The sequence below is a fragment of the Petromyzon marinus genome, chromosome 25 (genome assembly GCF_048934315.1).
Source record: "Petromyzon marinus isolate PM22_M1 ecotype Great Lakes invasive population chromosome 25, UKy_Petmar_22M1.pri1.0, whole genome shotgun sequence".
Taxonomy (NCBI): domain Eukaryota; kingdom Metazoa; phylum Chordata; class Hyperoartia; order Petromyzontiformes; family Petromyzontidae; genus Petromyzon; species Petromyzon marinus.
In genome coordinates this window covers 9,540,293-9,566,055 of record NC_133691.1, presented here as the reverse complement: position 1 = coordinate 9,566,055, position 25,763 = coordinate 9,540,293, and the positions used below count along the sequence as shown (strand labels likewise).

The window sequence follows — 25,763 nt, the reverse complement described above, 5'->3', positions numbered from 1 at the left end:
GATGATGGTGGTGAAGATGATCATTGTGATGTAATTACTGCTCCTACATAGACAATCTCCAACATACACATCTCACCACTTTCTTGCATCACATTCTCTCTCATCATTTGATCTCATCACTTTCTCGCATAGCATTCTCTCATCACTTTATCTCGTTATGATATCTCGTCACTTTCTTTCTCTTTCTCTCTCGATGCAGTCGTGTAGAGTTCCAGATGTCATTCGCGGACAGCCAAAATCCCGGATAACAAGTTCGTAATGAAAAAGGGAATAGTGTATAGTTAATGGGATGAGGGAAAAGGAAACTAAAAACAATACTGAGTTAACACCTATTGTGTCGACATGCAACGAGACTGTCGCAGGATGGCTGGAAATATGAAGCTTAAATTTTTACTTAAAACTTTCGTGACTGCAGGAATGCATATTCTTTTGTTCTTTCGGTAAAGTCACGTAGATATAAAAAATAATAATCAAATGAATAATAAAAATAACAAAAATAAAATAATAAACAAAAGAACACACTAATGTAGACTGTAACCTGGTTCTAAATCGGAGTGAGTGCACTAGCAGTCTATAATGTAGAATGTAGCAATGGTTATTAAGCTGGGTGAGTGTACTGGCAGTCTATAATGTAGACTGTAGCCTGGTTCTTAACCTCGGTGAGTGTACTGGCAGTCTATAATGTAGACTGTAGCCTGGTTATTTAAGCTTGGTTAGCGTATTGGCAGTCTATGATGTAGACTGTAGCAATGGTTATTAAACTGAGTGAGCATACTGAGTAGCTGCCCTGCCCATGTTGCTGACACACTTGGGCTACGCTCATCTCTAAACCTTTATAAACAGTTTGCCTTTAGAGGCTAACCCCCCTTTTTGTGATGACAACCACTTGTGTTGCGATCGAAACGTCATGGTTTTTGTTTTTATTTTAATTCCTATTTTATTTTATTCAGGTTAAGAACCAGGCTACAGTCTACATCATAGACTGCCAATACATTCACCAGCTTAAAAACCAGGCTACAGTCTACATTATAGACTGCCAGTACACTCACCAAACTTAATAACCAGGCTACAGTCTACATTATAGACTGCCAGTACACTCACTCCAATTTAGAACTAGGCTACAGTCTACATTAGTGGTTTATTATTATTATTTATATTTTATTTGTATTCATCTTCTTTGGTTCTTTCGGTAAAGTCACGTAGAATGATAATAAAATAATAAATTGATCAAATAAAATAACACAATAATATTCTCACGACGTTTCGGCCACAACACAAGCGGCCTTCATCAGGTGAAGGGGGTGAGACTGTCTGGTAGGACAGCGCTGGAGTGAAAGAGCCACGTTCAGATACGGCCTTTAAGCTGTGTGAGAAGAACAAAGCGCCTTGACAAAGGAATTAGCATATAATTTAGCATTGAAATGGCTGAATGATTAGCTTGTGACTGGTCACAGAAATAGCTATGTTAAAAGTTAAAGCATACACACCCGCAGAGGCACCCATTGTTAAAGGAATTAGCATAGAATTTAGCATTGAAATAGCTAAGTTAAGGCATACACATCCGCAGAGGCACCCCTTGACAATGGAATTAGCATAGAATTTAGCATTGAGATAGCTGAGTGATTAGCTTGTACCTGCTGCAGAAATAGAGCTTGTACCTGCTGCAGAAATAGCTACGTTAAAGTCAGAGCATACACATTCACCGAGGCCCTTAGTACAAATCAAACAGGAGAATTTAGCATTGAAATAACTAGGCGAATCCAGCATTGAAACAACTGAGTGATTAGCTAGTGACTGGTCACAGAAATGACTACACATCTGAGCTATTCACAGTACTATATAGTGAACCAATAAAAACTAAAATATAAATTACCTTCATGTTATCAATAAACTCTATATTCTCCAATGAGCTAAGCTACCAACAATAAGTCGTTATATATCACAATGCTATATGGCGAAAAAATGGGTGGATTCTTACCCTCAAATTTCAGCACCACGGATAGCTACGGGCCCCGTTCAGACGGACGAGTTCGTCCATGGTCGGAACAGAGGAGGGGGAGAGAGACAGCTGCGAGGCCCTAGTATGCTCCATGTTGTAAAACTATACCATTAACCGTGGTGTGAGAGGTATTAAGAGGCAATGCTGGCGAAAGAGCTGCGGTCTGAAGGTCATCGTAAAAATACAATTAATTAAGAACAGAAATTATTTAAAACATCTTTCCAGTGGTTACTAAGCCTGAATCAATCTTCTCGGTTGAAATTGTCTCTGTGCTTGTATATGTGAATGGCCTCATGAACGAATCTCTCATGGTAGCCGGTTGGTTTGCAAAGAACCTCCGTCTTGGAGAAGTCAATGTCATGTGAGCCCACCTGCTTGTCAGTTTTGATGTGGTGTCCTTGTTCACCAAAGTCCCGGTACCTGACACCATCGCTATCATTGAAGACCTGGTTCATCAAGGACTGCATACTGATGTACCCCCCCTGGTGAGACATTGCTTAACCAACACTTACTTCACCTGGAATGGAACTTTCTACAAACAAACTGAGGGCACCCCAATGGGCTCCCCCCTATCTCCGGTTGTAGCCAACGTATTCATGGAAAAATTTGAAACTGACGCCATCCAGACTGCCACTTTACGCCCGACCTTATGGAAGAGGTACGTTGATGACACCTTTGTCATCTGGCCACATGGCCAGCCTGCTCTAGACCAATTCCGCGACCACATCAATTCCATACACCCAGCCATCAGATTTACCATGGAGGTCGAAAAAGATGGCAAACTACCCTTTTTGGATGTCTTAATTAAAAGAAGACATGATGGTTCAATGAGCCACTCTGTCTACAGGAAAGCTACCCATACAGATGCTTACTTGAAACCGGATTCCCACCACCATCCATCCCAGAAGAACTCCCTCATCAAGACTCTATACCATAGAGCCCAATGCATTTCCGACCAGGAACACATTACCAGTGAACTCAAGCACGTACACCAGGCTCTCAGGGCTAATGGCTACTCCGACTACACAATCTGCAAAGCCATCACTCCAGTCATGAAGAAGGATCCTCTTGTGGAGCCACTCAAAACCATCACCTTACCCTACATTGCAGGGGTCACTAAAAAGATCTCCAAAATCCTGAACAAACACAAGATCCAGGTCAGATTCAACACAGTACATAAAATCCGTGATTTAGTTCCATCTGTAAAAGATGCAGTTCCAGACATACAGTACCCGGGCATTTACAAACTAAAGTGCCTCTGTGGTAGTAGCTACATTGGAGAAACCAAAAGACATATCTCGGACCGCATCCGCGAACACAAAGCAGACTTGAAACACGGTAGGACGAACTCCTCTGCCGTGGCAGATCATTGTTATAATTCAGTGGGCTCACATGACATTGACTTCTCCAAGACGGAGGTTCTTTGCAAACCAACCGGCTACCATGAGAGATTCGTTCATGAGGCCATTCACATATACAAGCACAGAGACAATTTCAACCGAGAAGATTGATTCAGGCTTAGTAACCACTGGAAAGATGTTTTAAATAATTTCTGTTCTTAATTAATTGTATTTTTACGATGACCTTCAGACCGCAGCTCTTTCGCCAGCATTGCCTCTTAATACCTCTCACACCACGGTTAATGGTATAGTTTTACAACATGGAGCATACTAGGGCCTCGCAGCTGTCTCTCTCCCCCTCCTCTGTTCCGACCATGGACGAACTCGTCCGTCTGAACGGGGCCCGTAGCTATCCGTGGTGCTGAAATTTGAGGGTAAGAATCCACCCATTTTTTCGCCATATAGCATTGTGATATATAACGACTTATTGTTGGTAGCTTAGCTCATTGGAGAATATAGAGTTTATTGATAACATGAAGGTAATTTAAATTTTAGTTTTTATTGGTTCACTATATAGTACTGTGAATAGCTCAGATGTGTAGTCATTTCTGTGACCAGTCACTAGCTAATCACTCAGTTGTTTCAATGCTGGATTCGCCTAGTTATTTCAATGCTAAATTCTCCTGTTTGATTTGTACTAAGGGCCTCGGTGAATGTGTATGCTCTGACTTTAACGTAGCTATTTCTGCAGCAGGTACAAGCTCTATTTCTGCAGCAGGTACAAGCTAATCACTCAGCTATCTCAATGCTAAATTCTATGCTAATTCCATTGTCAAGGGGTGCCTCTGCGGATGTGTATGCCTTAACTTAGCTATTTCAATGCTAAATTCTATGCTAATTCCTTTAACAATGGGTGCCTCTGCGGGTGTGTATGCTTTAACTTTTAACATAGCTATTTCTGTGACCAGTCACAAGCTAATCATTCAGCCATTTCAATGCTAAATTATATGCTAATTCCTTTGTCAAGGCGCTTTGTTCCTCTCACACAGCTTAAAGGCCGTATCTGAACGTGGCTCTTTCACTCCAGCGCTGTCCTACCAGACAGTCTCACCCCCTTCACCTGATGAAGGCCGCTTGTGTTGTGGCCGAAACGTCGTGAGAATATTATTGTTATTTTATTTGATCAATTTATTATTTTATTATCATTCTACGTGACTTTACCGAAAGAACCAAAGAAGATGAATCATTGCAGTCACGAAAGCTTTAAATCGAAAAATATTTTTAGTCACTTTATTTTTATTTTATATTTCTATCTACATGACTTTACCAAAAGACTCAAAAAATAATATGGAGCTTATTAAATAAAAATACCATAGTACTCTTGTGATATCGGAGTAGACACGAATTAGCTTTTTTATTTATCACTTTTGCGGAGCACAGGCCCAATGGCCCAACATGCTGAGCTGTGCGTGTGATCGGGAGCTTGTGTGATCCGGAGCTGTGTGTGACCCAAAGCTGTGTGTGATCCGGAGCTGTGCATGTGATGCGGAGCTGTGTGTGACCCAGAGCTGTGTCTGTGACCCAAAGCTGTGTGTGATCCGAAGCTGTGTGTGATCCAAAGCTGTGTGTGATCCGAAGCTGTGTGTGATCTGGAGCTGTGTGTGATCCGGAGCTGTGTGTGATCTGGAGCTGTGTGATCTGGAGCTGTGTATGTGACCTAAAGCTGTGTGTGATCTGGACTTGTGTATGATCTGAAGCTGTGTGTGATCTGAAGCTGTGTGTGACCTGGAGCTGTGTGTGACCTGGAGCTGTGTGTGATATGGAGCTGTGTGTGTGACCTGGAGCTGTGTGTGATATGGAGCTGTGTGTGTGTGATATGGAGCTGTGTGTGATCTGAAGCTGTGTGTGATCTGAAGCTGTGTGACCCAAAGCTGTGTATGATCTGGAGCTGTGTGTGTGACCTGGAGCTGTGTGTGATCTGAAGCTGTGTGTGATATGGAGCTGTGTGTGTGACCTGGAGCTGTGTGTGATATGGAGCTGTGTGTGTGTGTGATATGGAGCTGTGTGTGATCTGAAGCTGTGTGTGATATGGAGCTGTGTGTGTGTGATCTGAAGCTGTGTGTGACCTGGAGCTGTGTGTGATTTGAAGCTGTGTGACCCAAAGCTGTGTATGATCTGGAGCTGTGTGTGTGACCTGGAGCTGTGTGTGATCTGAAGCTGTGTGTGATATGGAGCTGTGTGTGTGACCTGGAGCTGTGTGTGACCTGGAGCTGTGTGTGATATGGAGCTGTGTGTGTGACCTGGAGCTGTGTGTGACCCCCCTAATGGAACATCTTCGCCGGTTAGAAACATTTAGGCTGGCCTGCCTACGATCCATCCTGGGTTTAACCAGACTGGATTGTATGAAGAGCTCACAAATCTTTGAAAGATCTGGGCAAGGTCCCATCGGTGAGCTCCTCTGGCGGGCAAGGCTGCGATGGCTGGGTCATGTAGCCCGCATGCCCAGCCACCGCATGCCGAAATAGCTTTTGTTCGGCCGGATTGAGGGGGCTAAACGGGCGCGGCACGGGCTAGAGAAGAGATGGAGTGATGTGGTACAGGAGGACGTGGAGCTGAGTGGACTTGCCGATGACTGGTACCAGCGGTGTCAAGATCGGCCTCTGTGGAGGAGGCTCGTGAAGGACGCTACTGGGCAGTTGGAGGTAGTCGCCCTCCAACAACAACGGACGGCGGAGGAGCGACGCTCACAACAACGAGCGGAGCGCCGGGTGGCTAAAGCACAGCAGGTTGGCACAGTAGGGGGCACAGGTGGTGCATCAGCCAGTCATCTCAGTCAGTCGACCCGTGGCACCTGAGTCTGCCCCGTGACCTCCTGCCAGCGGGCGTTCGACACTTCACGTGGCCTCAGGGTGCACCTAGCCTGGCACAAGCGTCGTGGTGACATCACCGCCACTTAGTGGTGAATGGCGGTTGTTGTTGTTGTTGTGTGTGATATGGAGCTGTGTGTATGACCTGCATCCAGCAGCAACTTGACCATGCGTGCATCATCGATGAGAGTTGCGTAGTGCAGCGCCGTCACTCCCTGGAAACTGGCGCGTGTGTTGAGGCGGTCGCTAAACTCATCCTCACGAACCACCAGCACTGGGCAAACACACGACATCACATTACCACCAACAAGTCATTCAAAATGATTAGGCCATTGTGTGCCAGCGTCATTGTCCAAATTTGATCAATTCCAAAAATTACCAGTAAATTACTAAACTGGCTTACACATGGCAGCATTCATTGCTTCGTAATGGCAGACTAATGCCCACTTGCAGGCCACTGCTGAGTCACCTTGTGCTGCACAGGGATAGCTGCCACTGGGGGTGACCTTTATATGTTTGCCATGAGATGTTATGTAATGCGCTTTGAATTCCTGAGGCATTTAAGAAAGTACCGTATGCATTCAGAGATTATGATTTTTATGGCATTTTTATTTCTTAAAATATTCCATTTGCAAGGGTGTCTATGGTGGTGATTGACATGTACATAGCAAACACGCACTGACACATATATGAGCAATGAAATGCATAAGTACAGCAAGCCCTTCCCTCTCGTGGTGATTAGCGATCGCGGTTTTGTGCCAAATTTATTAAGGTACAGTTCGCCAATCCGCGCCCCTGCGTCTCGACCATTCTTAGCCGACCGCGAGATTCCTGTTAGCAATCCGTAGCTGCATTGCTCACGATGATGCTGCCACAGAAGAACACACGGCGTCGTCTTGTCCCAGGTCACATGGTGTTCTCAGCCTCCAGTGAAGAGCCAATGAGGTTCAGATGCACAATCTTTCTTACTGTATTGTTCAGTACTGTACATAGATACGTGTACAGTATTGTACACTACATTGCTTTTTGCATTTCAGACATTCACTGTACAAGTTATATTTAACACTAGAACATATTATGCATATTTTACATTCAAAATACTCCCCGTTTAATTTTTTTCGTTGATGTAGGATTGTAGGGTAACGTAAACAAAAGGAGGGGGTTGTCATATTATTAACTGTGAACCAAATCATAGTTTCCCATTTGCCTTGAAGTTAACAAATCGCAGATTTGCCGATTGCGGCTATTTTCAAGAACGTAACCCCCGCGATGGGCAAGGGTTTGCTGTACACATATAAATGACCATGACATAGGAAACCAATTAATTTCAAAACTACTACAGCATCTCCAGCCTTGCTCAATCCACAGCTGGATGAAGGCCTTCTCAACTCGCCACCAGCTCTCAAAATCCAGCGATGTGACAATCCATCCAGCAGCTGGCCACGGACTGATCTCATGGCTCCATCTCCTCGATGGGCATCCTCTCGGACACCTTCCATTCCTTAGGCTACCGCTCCATTCTGATTCTTGATCATCGTCCGTCCTCCCTTCGATCGACGTGTCCCGGCCAAGCCCGCTCGCATTTCTTAATACCCACAGAGGCTCTCTGATCCACGTGTTTCTCCGTCTCTCAATGTAATTCTGAGCAGGCATCGCTCAACGCTTCTTTGCACCCTGTTCCTCCGATTATCACGGTTGGCTAAGTACGGTGTGAAAGAAATGAGTTTCGGTGTTTGTTAAAAAAGAAAAATTCGCTAATGTCCATGTTTCTAATCCATATGTCATAGCAGGTGGTACGCACCAATTCAAAACTATCTTCTTGAGAAACATTGCGAGACTCTCATCCATAACACAACAAATATTAAATCATCCAACGACGGAACCTGTGCAGCTCCTCACTGAACCCTGTGCTGGAGGCTGTGTTGCGTCTTCACATTGTAACAATACATTCAGAAATAAATGCTACACATGTATACATATAAACAACAAAGTTGCTTCAATACAACATAATCATAACATTGGCACAGCAGCACGAGCAGCAAGGGTATTGGTTGCTCCAGCAGCTGCTAGGAACACAACCCAGCCACAGTCAAACACATCTCACTCACACACACAGAGCCCCTTGTATAGCCATACAGACTATTATAGCACGTGGTGTTACAGAGCACCTATTAAGGCTGACATGGCACACAAGGAGGTGGTATGGCCAAATAACATGCCCAGCTGCCTTCGACTCCCTCAAACACTACTTGTACCCAATGTTATCCATTGCCACGAATCCGCCTCTCTCGAGTGTGAGCCTGCTCATGCTCGTGTGTGTGTGTGTGTGTGGTTCATGGTGTGTGCACACTCACCCTCAAGGGAGTGCATCCCCAGCGAGCGCGCCGTGCTGTAGACGTTTACAAAGTCGTCGCCAACATCAGGATTTGCTCCAGCAGCAAGGAGCACCTCAACCACACTGGAAATCACACGACAGCTACCATTCACCCTTCTCGATCGTATGGACACGAGTTGAGTAGTAACAGTAAATCCATGTCTAAGTTGTAAATCCTGCTGCTGGCTTCAGAGGACAACCAGGAAATACCAATCAGGCCCCCGGAGAAAGCTCGCAGTGGACGTAAAGTTCACACAAGGACCCAGAGACTCACAAAGAGACCCATAAACTCACAATTTTGTTAGTTGTGGTGGGCTGCAATCGCATGGGAAAATCATCTTTAAATTTTCCCTTGTATAGGAAAAGCTGATTGCAGCTGCCTTCACCAGTCTGCATACAATGTAAGGCAACCTGCTGTTTGTGGGGCAGTGAGCTTCCTGATGGCTGGGCAGTGGTGGTGGGATCCTCCATGAGCTGTTTCGTTGGGATGATATTTTGCGTCCTATGTAAGTTTAATTTCTTCCGCACCGTACGTAGCCAACCGTGCTCATCGGAGGTTCTCCCACTCGTTCCTCCACCAGTGTCCCATGATGCATGGCGGGCGGCCGAGTCTTCCTCTGGTGTTTCAAAATAGCTTTCTCCATTCAAGGCACATTACCGAGAGGGTATTGATGTATGTGTGCCTGGACAGGTCATTTTCTGGTCGTGGGTGCATTCCCGCAGTGTTGCTGCTAAACTGACGTGCGATATGGGACAGTACGGGCAACCAAGATGTGGGGCTGAATTTTCACCAGTAATTAGCGACAATGACATTATTGCCGCATGCGTGTCAGGCCAGGTGCACATTGACACGGAGTGGTGAAGGTGCCAATAACAGGTCATGGAAGAGACGGGGACTGTTGCTGATTAGTAGTTTCATAGTTGAGTTTCATATATTTGGTACAGCCCTGTGAGCCATTCGGCACTTGACTTGTGCGTCATGGTCACCCAACACAATCCTCAGTGTGTGCCTATGGGAAGTGCAAGTTCCACAGCTCAGAGTTGTTCCTTTCACGCACCTGTGGTGACAGTTGATGGCCGCCACCATAAGGGCCGTCCAGCCAAGCTCATGGCGAGAATCTGGATCCACCCCTTCAGCTAGCAGTCTGCGAGGAACCCAAAGCACACAGCACACATCTATGCATCAATAGGTATAGGAGGGAGTGTATCTGAACCTGGGCCTCACATGCGTACCCAAACATCAAATAGGAAATGTATATACTGTGACATAAGCAATGAATGCTGTGCTATCTATACCAGCATCTCCTTATACACCATTCTGGCCTTAACAGGTGCTAGGATTGTTAAAAACTGGTAAACCAGTGACCGTTTTCTGATAGATTACTGGTTCCAATAGTCAGAAGCCGGTAATCGTTTCCAGTGGAAATGTAGTCATTAATGCGTGTACTGAATGGAACGTGACACCTTATACAGAGGCCTAACTCCTGCGTGGTACATTTGCCCTCGACCGGCTGACTGCCTGTGACAATATACCGTACATTTATACTGCTGCGTGGGCAAAGGTGTTGATATTTAAGAAACTTTCCCCATTTGTTTCAACTACCATGCCGGGAGATTGAATTGAACGAGTGACTTCCGGATTGCAAGTTAAGTGCGCTCACCATTAACCCACAGCATCTCCCTTCGTGTCTCAGGGTAAATTTGTCAAAATGTAACATTTTCTACATGTGCCGAAAAATTGGGAACCGGATTTTTATTGGCTTTTCATGCGACTATCAGTAACGCAAACATGTTTTCAACAACCCTAATTAGGGGGCTTCCTAACAGCCCTTGCAATAATTGCCTTCTTGGTTAAGTAGCTGGTTGTTTGTCTTCGTGAATGGAGTGCATGAGCGCGTGTACATGCAGAGTTTTTGCGTGGGTAAGCACTTGGAAGTCATCCCAGCCATTGCTTATTCAAACACTGCCTCTAAACTGTCATTGTTACGTGGCACCTGCAGCCTCCAATCTGTTTATGGGTAAACAGTGCACGCCACTCATGGCCATGCCCCGTCACTGATATGCAGTTAAATAAGCCACAACGCATTCGACAATTTGCTTCAGAACACAGTTCTCTGGCAAATTGGCAGGTGTCCATCATGACCCACAAAAGCCTGACTTAACTCCAATCTGAAAACTGCTAGCACATGCTTGCCAAGACTAGGGTTGGAAAACGGTAACTCTTAAAAGAATCGATTACCATATCAGAAAGTCATAAAATGGTCATCATTTTCAGTGAAAATGTTGTAGGAATAATAATGCAATTCATAACACATGCAAGGTTGCGGACCGAAAACGCAATAGGTGGGCATACCCACACTTTACCCCACATACACGAGCTGGTGATCAACTAACTGGTGAATCCATTTATATGGCTGGGTGGACAGAAGCGGTGGGGAATATTTAGGAAATTTGCCCCATTGTTTCAACTGCTGTGCCAGGAGATGGAATTGAACCGACAATTTCTGGATCGCGAGTCCAGTGCGCTGCTCATAACACCGTGGCAGCTTCCGCATCCATGTAGTGAAGACATGTTAGCGGGAGGGGGAAGTGAGTGACGTGGCCCAGCCGCAGCGACATTACTGCTTGTTTCAGAGGTGCACAGTTCGATATCGGCAGTCCGCCCTGGTTATTACTAGAGGTGTATTAAACCATACAAATACATGCTGTCCGCTTCATGGCAGACGATAAAAATCAAATGGTATCATTCGAAACGAGTAGGCAGGCCACTGTGTGCGAGCGTCATAGTTAAAATTCCAAATAAAAAAAATACCTGTGAATCACTAAATTGTTATTACACGTAACAACATCGCCCAACCACTGTGAAACTATTGCAGACTGTGTTAAATATAGCGCCTCCGTGGTGATGAGAATACTGTAGCGCGAATACCAAATGTAACAACTTTCATGATTACTCAGCAGAGCTTAAATTTTGCCTCGTTGTCCGCTTGACGCTGCCCTCACCTGTTGACCTCCACTGTGTCACCTGTCCGGGCAGCCCGCAGCAGACGCTCACCTGTAGAAACACCAAGAACAAGCAAACCAGGCTCACCCACCCTGGTTATTACCACTACACAGCCACACACAAAACCACCATGCACACACAGGGGGTAGGTGGCCAGCGCCATGCCAGGCCACCTTTGCCTTCCCAGTGGCGATGTTTACACACCGCACCAGGTACTCATTCGAGGCTGAGTCGACCGAGGGGAAGCCCACGACCGGTTCAGATAATCGTCATTGGTGTTGGCCGTGAGCGGGAATCAAACTCTGTTCGCCGGGTACGTAGCACAGTGCACTACCGCTCCCTGTCACACACAAACACTGTCACACACATACGCTGTCACACGCACATACGCTGTCACACCAACACCCGCCATTCGCCACGAAGTAACGGTGACATCACCACGGCGCCTGTGCCAGGCTAGGTGCACTTTGAGGCTATCACGTGAAGTGTCGAAGGCCCGCTGGCAGGAGGTCACGGAACAGACCCAGGTGGTGCCATGGGTTGGCCGACTGGGATGACTGGCAGATGCGCCAGCTGTATCCACTACTGTGCCAATTGTTGTATTTTAGCCGCCCAGCGCTCCGCTCGTTGTTGTGAGCGTCGCTCCTCTGCCCTTCGTTATTGGAGGGCGACTGCCTCCAACTGCCGAGTCGCGTCCTTCACGAGCCTCCTCCTCCACAGAGGCCGATCTGGCACCGCTGGTACCGGTGTTTGGCAGTCACATGCTGTCACACACACACACACGCTGTCACACACACACACGCTGTCACACACACACACATGCTGTCACACACACGCTGTCACACACACACACGCTGTCACACACACACACGCGCTGTCACACACACACGCTGTCACACACACACACACGCTGTCACACGCACACATGCTGTCACACACACATGCTGTCACACACACACACGCTGTCACACACACACACGCTGTCACAAACACACACACTCTGTCACACACACGCGCTGTCACACACACGCGCTGTCACACACACACACGCGCTGTCACACACACACACGCGCTGTCACACACACACACAAACGCGCTGTCACACACACACGCTGTCACACACACACACACGCTGTCACACACACACACGCGCTGTCACACACACACACGCTGTCACACACACACGCTGTCACACACACATGCTGTCACACACACACACGTTGTCACACACACACACGCGCTGTCACACACACACACACAAACGCGCTGTCACACACACACGCTGTCACACACACACACACGCTGTCACACACACACATGCTGTCACACACACACGCGCTGTCACACACACACATGCTGTCACACACACACACGCTGTCACACACACACACACACGCTGTCACACACACACACACACACGCTGTCACACACACGCTGTCACACACACTGTCACACACACACACGCGCTGTCACACACACACACGCTGTCACAAAGACACACACTCTGTCACACACACGCGCTGTCACACACACACAAGCGCTGTCACACACACACGCGCTGTCACACACACACACTCTGTCACACACACGCGCTGTCACACACACACACGCGCGCTGTCACACACACACACACGCGCTGTCACACACACACACAAACGCGCTGTCACACACACACGCTGTCACACACACACACACGCTGTCACACACACACACGCTGTCACACACACACACACGCGCTGTCACACACACACATGCTGTCACACACACACGCTCTCACACACACACACACACACGCTGTCACACACATACACACACTCGTTGTCACACACATGTGTCACACACACACACGCTGTCACACACACACGCGCTGTCACACACACACGCTGTCACACACACACTGTCACACACACACACACTTTCATACACACACACACGCGCTGTCACACACACACGCTGTCACACACACACACACGCTGTCACACACACACACGCTGTCACACACACGCGCTGTCACACACAACAACAACCGCCATTCGCCACTAAGTGGCGGTGACGTCACCACGATGCTTGTGCCAGGACATGTGCACCTTGAGGTCACGTGGAGTGTCGAACGCCCGCTGGCAGGAGGTCACGGGGCAGACCCAGGTGCCACGGGTCGACTGACTGAGATGACTGGCTGATGCACCACCTGTGCCCCCTACTGTGCCAACCTGCTGTGCTTTAGCCACCCGGCGCTCCGCTCGTTGTTGTGAGCGTCGCTCCTCCGCCCTCCGTTGTTGTTGGAGGGCGACTACCTCCAACTGCCCAGTAGCATCCTTCACGAGCCTCCTCCACAGAGGCCGATCTTGACACCGCTGGTACCAGTCATCGGCAAGTCCACTCAGCTCCACGTCCTCCTGTACCACATCACTCCATCTCTTCTCTAGCCCGTGCCGCGCCCGCTCAGCCCCCTCAATCCGGCCGAACAAAAGCTGTTTCGGCATGCGGTGGCTGGGCATGCGGGCTACATGACCCAGCCATCGCAGCCTTGCCCGCCGGAGGAGCTCACCAATGGGACCTTGCCCAGATCTTTCAAGGATTTGTGAGCTCCTCACACAATCCAGTCTGGTTAAACCCAGGATGGATCGTAGGCAGGCCAGCCTAAATGTTTCTAACCGGCGAAGATGTTCTATTAGGTGGGTCCACGTTTCGCAAGCGTAGAGAAGGGAGAGAATGACCGTGGCCGAGAAGACCTGAGGCTTAGTGCGGAGCGACAGACCAGGTAGCTTCCACACAGCGTTACGCAACCGATGAAAAGATATTGCCGCTCGACTGATTCGGAGTGAGACCTCTGCTGTTAAACTGGAGCCGGTCATAAGCACACTTCCCAGGTATGGGAAACTCTCCACTCTCTCCACAACTGCCCCATGACCGATTGGGAGTTGTGGGGGTGGAGTGTCCGATGGTGCAAAATACCCAGGCAGGTGCTTAGTTTTGGTGGGGCTGATGGTAAGGCCCCATCTCTTAGTGGCACGCTCCAGTCTCAGCAGCAGCGTCTCCAACTCCTCCTCTCAATTATCAGCTATTACCAAATCATCGGCATACATAACGTGGTTGAGCAATAGGGAACCATCCCTTGACCGCACCGAGGCATCGATCAGCCTCCCATTATATCTGTACCATATGGAGATTCCCCCGGTACAGCTATTGAAGGCTTCGAAGTACGTGGTCGAAATAGATGTTAAATAATGTGGGAGCCAGAGGACATCCCTGTCGCACCCGAAGGTGTACAGGGAAAGGCTCGGACTCCCGGCCACGTAGTTTTACCCGGGCCCGCTCACCATCATGAAGGTCCTTAATGATCGTGAGCAGAGGGTCAGGTACTTCAAAAGCACGAAGAACAATCCAGAGCCCAGGCCTATTGATGGTATCATAGACCTTGACCATGTCAATAAAGCAGAGATGTAGGTCTTGCTGGAATTCCCTACACCTCTGCTGTAGCAGACGGACAGAAAATATGGCATCTGTGCAGGACCGCCCTTTCCTGAAACTGCATTGGGGCTCCGCAAGCCTCTCCTCAGCGTGCCTGGCAAGGCGATGTTGAATAATCCTTTCCAGGACCTTTCCCGGCACACTGAGGAGTGAGATGCCCCTGTAGTTGTTACAGTCTGTGCGGTCCCCCTTCTTAAAGAGGGGGACCACCAGTGCATCCTTCCAATCCTGCGGAAACCGTCCAGTGGTCCAGACTGTTGTTATGAAGTCATTTAGGGCAGTCTGTGCACAAACTCCACCCTCCCTCAGCATTTCGCTTGGGAGATCATCTGTGCCCGCTGCCTTTCCTGGTCTCAGACTCCGGATCGCCCTCAGTACTTCCTCAACAGATGGCACTTCAGCCAGCCACTCACAGGGGGTGACTTCTTCCAATATTTGAGGCACCGCAGCCTCAGCAGGGTCATCCTCACTTTGTGCCACGATGTTTTCCTGGCTGAGGGATTTTCCCTCCCCCAGGACCTCACAGAAATGCTCAGCAAATCTGCAAACCTGTTCCTGGGGGTCGGAGATTGGGTCACCGTTTTTTCCCCTAATGATGGTAATAGGTGTGGCACTGCAGGTTACTTTTTTGATGGAGTTAAATAGAGATTTGTGATCACGGGCCACTGAGGCAGACTCCATCTCCTCAGCAACCCGCGACCACCAACCATCCTTGCAGCGCCTCACGGCTCTCCGAACCTCCGAGCGAAGGTTGCGGTAAGCCTCCTCATTCTCTGACGTGGGATTCTGTAGCCGATGACAGTGGGCCTGTCGCTTTTTCTCAACCATCCTGAACACCTCCTCTGTCAGCCAGGGTCTCTGGGGAGGTCCTGACCACGTACCCAAAGCAGACATTGCAGCCGCATGAGTCACAGTTCTAAACCTCGCCCATTTACCCTCGACATCAGGAAGAGTGGGGGACGATGCCAACCCCAGCCGCAGGCGATGATGAAATTCTTACTTGCAACTTTCATCAGATAACCGAGACTAGGCCACGTTTTGGCTGGAATGGGGTCCTGGGTGTACACCCACCACCGAAGCGGAAGAATGGGCGGCGCATCTTACAGATGACAAGTCGATGGTCAGAGGGCAGATCAGCTCCACGGTAGGTCCTGGTGTCAAGGACATGGGCTCGCATCCGCTGGTCCGTCACTATGTAGTCCAGCAGATGTTCTTGCTTGGACCCGGCATGCATCCATGATGTTGTGTGGATGCGCCGATGCCGGAACAGCGTGTTGGTAATTACAAGTCCATGGGCTGCACAAAAATCTAGCAGCCTCCTACCGTTGTTATTAAGCTGATCCGGCCCATGCCTTCCAATCACTCCAGGCCAGGTGCCAGCATCATGACCAACTCGGGCATTGAAGTCACCCAACAAGATGACTCTATCCCGAGGGGCCATTTTAGCCAGTACCTGTGACAGGAGGTCATAGAAGGCATCTGACTCATCGGCTTTGCCTGCATCCCTTCACGGATGTTCGTCTTCGGTGGGGGCATAAGTAACCGCGACCACCAATCCTCGCCTCCGATTGATGGGAAGGCGAGCCCAAAGTAGCCTGGGGCTTACAGCTTCCCACACCTCACCGCCACGCTCCCACGCCCCCTTCATTCTTTTGTTCAAAAGAAGAGCCACACCCTGTTGTTTGGCAGTCTCCTGCCCCGAGTAGAGAACTGTCCACCCCTCATGGTGGCAGGAGCCAGAACGGGTCCACCGGACCTCCTGAATGCCACAAAGATCCAGGCGGTACCGATCCAGCTCCCGACAGAGGAGTGGTAGCCTCTCCTCCGCAGTGAGCATTCGAACATTCCACGTGGCCAAACGAAGTGGCTTTTCGTTGTTTCTGGAGGAGCCCCGAGGGTTGAGATTCAATCTCCTGGCTCCGCCAATTGGGGTTTGGCGAGGAGACGTCATAGACGCCTGGTCCCCCGGGGCCTCCGGCACAAGCTTATTTGTTACATATTTAAGTTTAAGTTGTAGTTTCGTGGTAATTTTTTTAAGGTGGAGGGGTTACCAGCCCCTCGCACCCGTCACACACACACACGCTGTCACACACACACAACAAAGACAAAGATCCCCCATATAGCCTTAACAGACTGTAGGGGCAAGTGCTGTTAGCGAGCACCTATGAAGGCCGGAACGGTACACGAGGGGGTGGGTGGCCAGCACCACGCCCGACCGCCTTTGTCTCCCTAGTGGCAATGTTTACACACCGCACCAGGTACTCATTTGAGGCTGAGTCGACCTAGGGGAGGCCCGGTACCGGTTCAGATAATCGTCACTGGTGTTGGCCGTGAGCGGGAATCGAACCCGGGTCGCCAGGTTCATAGCGCAGCGCGCTAACCGCTACACTATCGCTCCCCACACACACACGCTCACACACACACACACGCGCTGTCACACACACACGCGCTGTCACACACACACATGCTGTCACACACACACACTCTGTCACACACACGCGCTGTCACACACACACACGCGCTGTCACACACACACACAAACGCGCCGTCACACACACACGCTGTCACACACACATGCTGTCACACACACACACGCTGTCACACACACACACATGCGCTGTCACACACACACACACACGCGCTGTCACACACACGCTGTCACACACACACGCTGTCACACACACACGCTGTCACACACACACACGCTGTCACACACACACACACACACGCTGTCACACACACACGCGCTGTCACACACACACGCGCTGTCACACACACACACACACGCTGTCACACACACACACGCTGTCACACACAACAACAACTGCCATTCGCCACTAAGTGGCGGTGACGTCACCATGACGCTTGTGCCAGGACATGTGCACCTTGAGGCCACGTGGTGTGTCGAACGCCCGCTGGCAGGAGGTCACGGGGCAGACCCAGGTGCCACGGGTCGACTGACTGAGATGACTGGCTGATGCACCACCTGTGCCCCCTACTGTGCCAACCTGCTGTGCTTTAGCCACCCGGCGCTCCGCTCGTTGTTGTGAGCGTCGCTCCTCCGCCCTCCGTTGTTGTTGGAGGGCGACTACCTCCAACTGCCCAGTAGCATCCTTCACGAGCCTCCTCCACAGAGGCCGATCTTGACACCGCTGGTACCAGTCATCGGCAAGTCCACTCAGCTCCACGTCCTCCTGTACCACATCACTCCATCTCTTCTCTAGCCCGTGCCGCGCCCGCTCAGCCCCCTCAATCCGGCCGAACAAAAGCTGTTTCGGTATGCGGTGGCTGGGCATGCGGGCTACATGACCCAGCCATCGCAGCCTTCCCTGCCGGAGGAGCTCACCGATGGGACCTTGCCCAGATCTTTCAAGGATTTGTGAGCTCCTCACACAATCCAGTCTGGTTAAACCCAGGATGGATCGTAGGCAGGCCAGCCTAAATGTTTCTAACCGGCGAAGATGTTCCATTAGGGGGGTCCACGTTTCGCAAGCGTAGAGAAGGGAGGGAATGACCGTGGCCGAGAAGACCTGAAGCTTAGTGCGGAGCGACAGACCAGGTAGCTTCCACACAGCGTTACGCAACCGATGAAAAGATATTGCCGCTCGACTGATTCGGAGTGAGACCTCTGCTGTTAAACTGGAGCCAGTCATAAGCACACTGCCCTGGTATGGGAAACTCTCCACTCTCTCCACAACTGCCCCATCACCGATCGGGAGTTGTGGGGGTGGAGTGTCCGATGGTACAAAATACACAGGCAGGTGCTTAGTTTTGGTGGGGCTGATGGTAAGGCCCCACCTCTTAGTGGCACGCTCCAGTCTCAGCAGCAGCGTCTTCAACTCCTCCTCTGACTGAGCAGCTATTACCAAATCATCAGCATACATAACGTGGTTGAGCAATAGGGAGCCATCCCTTGACCGCACCCGGGCATCGATCAGCCTCCCATTATATCTGTACCAAATGGAGATTCCCCCGGTACAGCTATTGAAGGTTTCACGAACTACGTGGTCAAAATAGATGTTAAATAATGTGGGAGCCAGAGGACATCCCTGTCGCACCCCAAGGTGTACAGGGAATGGCTCTGACTCCCGGCCACGTAGTTTTACCCGGGCCCGCTCACCATCATGAAGGTCCTTAATGATCGTGAGCAGAGGGTCACACTGTCACACACACTCTGTCACACACACACACGCTGTCACACACACGCTGTCACTCACACACACGCTGTCACACACACACACTGTCACACACACACACGCTGTCACACACACACTGTCACATACACACACACGCTGTCACACACACTGTCACACACACGCTGTCACACACACACACAACAACAACAACAACCGCCATTCGCCACTAAGTGGCGGTGACGTCACCACGACGCTTGTGCCAGGCTATGTGCACCCTGAGGCCACGTGAAGTGTCGAACGCCCGCTGGCAGGAGGTCACGGGGTAGACCCAGGTGCCACGGGTCGACTCACTGAGATGACTGGCTGATGCACCACCTGTGCCCCCTACTGTGCCAACCTGCTGTGCTTTAGCCACCCGGCGCTCCGCCCGTTGTTGTGAGCGTCGCTCCTCCGCCCTCCGTTGTTGTTGGAGGGCGACTACCTCCAACTGCCCAGTAGCGTCCTTCACGAGCCTCCTCCACAGAGGCCGATCTTGACACCGCTGGTACCAGTCATCGGCAAGTCCACTCAGCTCCACGTCCTCCTGTACCACATCACTCCATCTCTTCTCTAGCCCGTGCCGCGCCCGCTCAGCCCCCTCAATCCGGCCGAACAAAAGCTGTTTCGGTATGCGGTGGCTGGGCATGCGGGCTACATGACCCAGCCATCGCAGCCTTCCCTGCCGGAGGAGCTCACCGATGGGACCTTGCCCAGATCTTTCAAGGATTTGTGAGCTCCTCACACAATCCAGTCTGGTTAAACCCAGGATGGATCGTAGGCAGGCCAGCCTAAATGTTTCTAACCGGCGAAGATGTTCCATTAGGGGGGTCCACGTTTCGCAAGCGTAGAGAAGGGAGGGAATGACCGTGGCCGAGAAGACCTGAAGCTTAGTGCGGAGCGACAGACCAGGTAGCTTCCACACAGCGTTACGCAACCGATGAAAAGATATTGCCGCTCGACTGATTCGGAGTGAGACCTCTGCTGTTAAACTGGAGCCAGTCATAAGCACACTGCCCTGGTATGGGAAACTCTCCACTCTCTCCACAACTGCCCCATCACCGATCGGGAGTTGTGGGGGTGGAGTGTCCGATGGTACAAAATACACAGGCAGGTGCTTAGTTTTGGTGGGGCTGATGGTAAGGCCCCACCTCTTAGTGGCACGCTCCAGTCTCAGCAGCAGCGTCTTCAACTCCTCCTCTGACTGAGCAGCTATTACCAAATCATCAGCATACATAACGTGGTTGAGCAATAGGGAGCCATCCCTTGACCGCACCCGGGCATCGATCAGCCTCCCATTATATCTGTACCAAATGGAGATTCCCCCGGTACAGCTATTGAAGGTTTCACGAACTACGTGGTCAAAATAGATGTTAAATAATGTGGGAGCCAGAGGACATCCCTGTCGCACCCCAAGGTGTACAGGGAATGGCTCTGACTCCCGGCCACGTAGTTTTACCCGGGCCCGCTCACCATCATGAAGGTCCTTAATGATCGTGAGCAGAGGGTCACACTGTCACACACACTCTGTCACACACACACACGCTGTCACACACACGCTGTCACTCACACACACGCTGTCACACACACACACTGTCACACACACACACGCTGTCACACACACACTGTCACATACACACACACGCTGTCACACACACTGTCACACACACGCTGTCACACACACACACAACAACAACAACAACCGCCATTCGCCACTAAGTGGCGGTGACGTCACCACGACGCTTGTGCCAGGCTATGTGCACCCTGAGGCCACGTGAAGTGTCGAACGCCCGCTGGCAGGAGGTCACGGGGTAGACCCAGGTGCCACGGGTCGACTCACTGAGATGACTGGCTGATGCACCACCTGTGCCCCCTACTGTGCCAACCTGCTGTGCTTTAGCCACCCGGCGCTCCGCCCGTTGTTGTGAGCGTCGCTCCTCCGCCCTCCGTTGTTGTTGGAGGGCGACTACCTCCAACTGCCCAGTAGCGTCCTTCACGAGCCTCCTCCACAGAGGCCGATCTTGACACTGCTGGTACCAGTCATCGGCAAGTCCACTCAGCTCCACGTCCTCCTGTACCACATCACTCCATCTCTTCTCTAGCCCGTGCCGCGCCCGCTCAGCCCCCTCAATCCGGCCGAACAAAAGCTGTTTTGGTATGCGGTGGCTGGGCATGCGGGCTACATGACCCAGCCATCGCAGCCTTCCCCGCCGGAGGAGCTCACCGATGGGACCTTGCCCAGATCTTTCAAGGATTTGTGAGCTCCTCACACAATCCAGTCTGGTTAAACCCAGGATGGATCGTAGGCAGGCCAGCCTAAATGTTTCTAACCGGCGAAGATGTTCCATTAGGGGGGTCCACGTTTCGCAAGCGTAGAGAAGGGAGGGAATGACCGTGGCCGAGAAGACCTGAAGCTTAGTGCGGAGCGACAGACCAGGTAGCTTCCACACAGCGTTACGCAACCGATGAAAAGATATTGCCGCTCGACTGATTCGGAGTGAGACCTCTGCTGTTAAACTGGAGCCAGTCATAAGCACACTGCCCTGGTATGGGAAACTCTCCACTCTCTCCACAACTGCCCCATCACCGATCGGGAGTTGTGGGGGTGGAGTGTCCGATGGTACAAAATACCCAGGCAGGTGCTTAGTTTTGGTGGGGCTGATGGTAAGGCCCCACCTCTTAGTGGCACGCTCCAGTCTCAGCAGCAGCGTCTCCAACTCCTCCTCTGACTGAGCAGCTATTACCAAATCACAAAGATAAAGACAAAGATCCCCCGTATAGCCTTAACAGACTGTAGGGGCAAGTGCTGTTAGCGAGCACCTATGAAGGCCGGTAACGGTACACGAGGGGGTGGGTGGCCAGCACCACGCCCGACCGCCTTTGTCTCCCTAGTGACGATGTTTACACACCGCACAAGGTACTCATTTGAGGCTGAGTCGACCTAGGGGAGGCCCGGGACCGGTTCAGATAATCGTCACTGGTGTTGGCCGTGAGCGGGAATAGAACCCGGGTCGCCAGGTTCATAGTGCAGCGCGCTAACCGCTACACTATCGCTCCCCACACACACTGTCACACACACACACTGTCACACACACACACACTGTCACACACACACACACTGTCACACACACTGTCACACTGTCACACACACTGTCACACTGTCACACACGCTGTCACACTGTCACACACGCTGTCACACACACACACACTGTCACACACACACACTGTCACACACACACACTGTCACACACACTGTCACACTGTCACACACACTGTCACACTGTGACACACACTGTCACACTGTCACACACACTGTCACACTGTCACACACACTGTCACACTGTCACACACACTGTCACATTGTCACACACACTGTCACACTGTCACACACACTGTCACACTGTCACACACACTGTCACACTGTCACACATACTGTCATGCTGTCACACTGTCACACTGTCACACACACTGTCACACACACTGTCACACTGTCACACACACTGTTACACTGTCACACACACTGTCATACTGTCACACTGTCACACACACTGTCACACTGTCACACACACTGTCACACTGTCACACACACTGTCACACTGTCACACACACTGTCACACTGTCACACACACTGTCACACACACTGTCACACACACTGTCACACTGTCACACACGCTTTCACACTGTCACACACGCTGTCACACACACACTGTCACACACACACACTGTCACACACACTGTCACACACACTGTCACACTGTCACACACACTGTCACACTGTCACACACACTGTCACACTGTCACACACACTGTCACACACACTGTCACACTGTCACACACACTGTCACACTGTCACACACACTGTCACATTGTCACACACACTGTCACACTGTCACACTGTCACACATACTGTCATGCTGTCACACTGTCACACACACTGTCACATTGTCACACACACTGTCACACTGTCACACACACTGTCACACTGTCACACACACTGTCACACATACTGTCATGCTGTCACACTGTCACACACAGTCACACACACTGTCACACTGTCACATTGTCACACACACTGTCACACTGTCACACACACTGTCATACTGTCACACTGTCACACACACTGTCACACTGTCACACGCACTGTCACACTGTCACACACACTGTCACACTGTCACACACACACTGTCACACACACACAAACCTCTGTCTCCGCCGCTCGCCGCGTGGATGGACCCGATGGCGATTCCCGCGGCCACGACCCAGGCCGGGCCCCAACGCGTCCTCCCCCGCGGCGTGAAGCCTCCTCCTCCTCCCCCTCTCCCCGCGACCCCCGCGGCCTGCAGGGCGGCCCAGCCGTGTCGCTTCCCCGGCCCGGTCTCGGGGAGCAACCGAGAGACCAAAGCCCCACGCAACGGCCTCAGCGCGGCGCGTACAGCCATGCCGCCAACGCAATTGTATTCCCTACACTAGACACGCATACACCTTTATATATCTTACACTAGACGCGCATAGCCATTTATATATCCTACACTAGACGTGCATATTACATAATATATCCTACACTAGACACGCATACACCTTTATATACTCTACACTAGACGCGCATACACCTTTATATAGCCTACACTAGACGCGCATTGAACTTTATATCCTACACTAGACGTGCATATACCTTTATATATCCTACACTAGACGCGCATATACCTTTATATATCCTACACAAGACTCTACACACTCTATGGTTTTATTCGGTAAAATAAAATAAAACAATTAAATCACGACGTTTCGGAGGCAACACAAGCTTCCGAAACGTCGTGATTTAATTGTTTTATTTTATTTTACCTACGTGACTTTACGGAATAAAACCAAAGAGTATGAATCTTTGCAGTCACGAAAGCTTCAAATCTAGAAGACTCTACACATTCGTCAATCGCACTGTGGCGTGAACAGGCGACGTTTCAAGCAATGGTCCCTTCACAGCGAGAGGCCAGTTGAATACTACCCTTCACACAACGGGGTCTGCTGAGAATGTAATCTTCGAAAAATAATTCGCCCTGTTTGTAAACAAGTAGGAGTTACCTAATTGTAGATGTTGAGCAACTGTGCTTGTTAAATGAACTCATTGCGAGTAAAATGATGAGGTGTCGTTGTGCGAAAGTGTTCCCACATACCCCAGGATTCTGAGACATTAAATGCCAGGCGCAATCATAGGAAACCATTATAAAAATAACACGAAACTGAAAATAATATATCCATACATGTCAACCCCTTATCAGTGCCCTACCATATTAGAGACCAATTGATATCTTATTGGTAGTCACCCCGTGCCTTTATAAATCTCAACGTTCATCCTACAAAGTCCCACCACAAGGGAGATACACACACACATTGATACATTTTGATTTAAAGCTTTCGTAACTGCAGTGATTCATATTCTTGGTTCTCTCGGTAAAGTCACGTTGAAGGGAAACAATAAGATAATAAAATATATATAAAACAATAAAATTGTCACGACGTTTCGACTGCAACACAAGCAGTCATCATCAGGTGTGAAAACCAACGGCAAGAAACATTTGTTTAATATATATTTTATTATTTTATTGTTTCCCTTCAACGTGACTTTACCGAAAGAACCAAGAATAATACGTAGATACATATTTAGTTTTGTCTGTATTGAAACGGCTGTACGCCGCATGGACCTGAAAACTCAATTTCCCTGTAACAAGTATACGGGGTTAAAGGGCCGTCCATAAATGACGTCACGCACCTAGAGGGGGGGGGGTCAGACATTTGTGACGATGTGTGACGAGGGGGGAGGGGGGGGTGAGAAATGTGACGTCACATAAAAATGCGCAACTTTATATAAATATAGACAACACGTTATACTTAATAAAAAAAAAATTAATAAATGTTTTCTCCTACGACATCAGAGTGCAGCGCCACATTTAATACGCACTACAATGACAATAGTTCAAAGCGATTTGAAGCATGTTTTATTTTTTTTGGGGGGGGGGGGCAGAGCTTTGTGACGTCATATTTGATGGGGGGGGGGGTCTGACTTTTTGTGACGCCGTGTGACGAGAGGGCGGAGGGTCAAAAATCGTCCAAAATCGCGTGACGTCATTTATGGACGGCCCCTAAACCGTATGGGTCGACAGGGATGCACGCGGCTGATGGCATCAAATGGCGTCATAGGAAACGAGCAGGCAGGCCATTGCGTGGCAGCGTCACGGTCAAAATGTTGAAAATTTACCCATAAATCACTCAATTGGGAATGCGCGTAGCAACTTCGCCCGTTCCTGTGCAACTATCGCAGACTGTGTTAACACATAGCGCTGTGAGAGTAACTATAGCGCGAATACCAAATGTAAACAATTATCATGATCACTCAGCAGAGCTTCAAGTTGGCCTCCTCGGTCCGCTTGACGCTGCCCTCAACTATTCACCTCCACTGGGTCACCTGTCCGGCCTCTGGCCGCCCAACCTAAACGGAATACAGGAATACCATCCAATCTAGATTTAAAGTTTTCGTGACT

At 49.9% G+C, this 25,763-nt stretch overlaps 1 protein-coding gene across 1 annotated transcript in view; it reads right to left on the bottom strand.

Moving 5' to 3' along the window:
- Positions 1-23,981, bottom strand: part of CLPB (ClpB family mitochondrial disaggregase) — a 51,274-nt gene extending 27,293 nt beyond the window's left edge. Inside the window, exons 1-5 of the mRNA XM_032960489.2 lie at positions 23,429-23,981; positions 11,584-11,635; positions 9,639-9,725; positions 8,561-8,664; positions 6,352-6,480 (exon numbers count right to left, since the gene is read on the bottom strand). Coding sequence (XP_032816380.2) covers positions 6,352-6,480; positions 8,561-8,664; positions 9,639-9,725; positions 11,584-11,635; positions 23,429-23,666 — 610 coding nt within the window. The 5' untranslated portion in view covers positions 23,667-23,981. The remainder of the gene's footprint in view (positions 1-6,351; positions 6,481-8,560; positions 8,665-9,638; positions 9,726-11,583; positions 11,636-23,428) is intronic.
- Between the last annotated feature and the right edge of the window lie 1,782 nt (positions 23,982-25,763).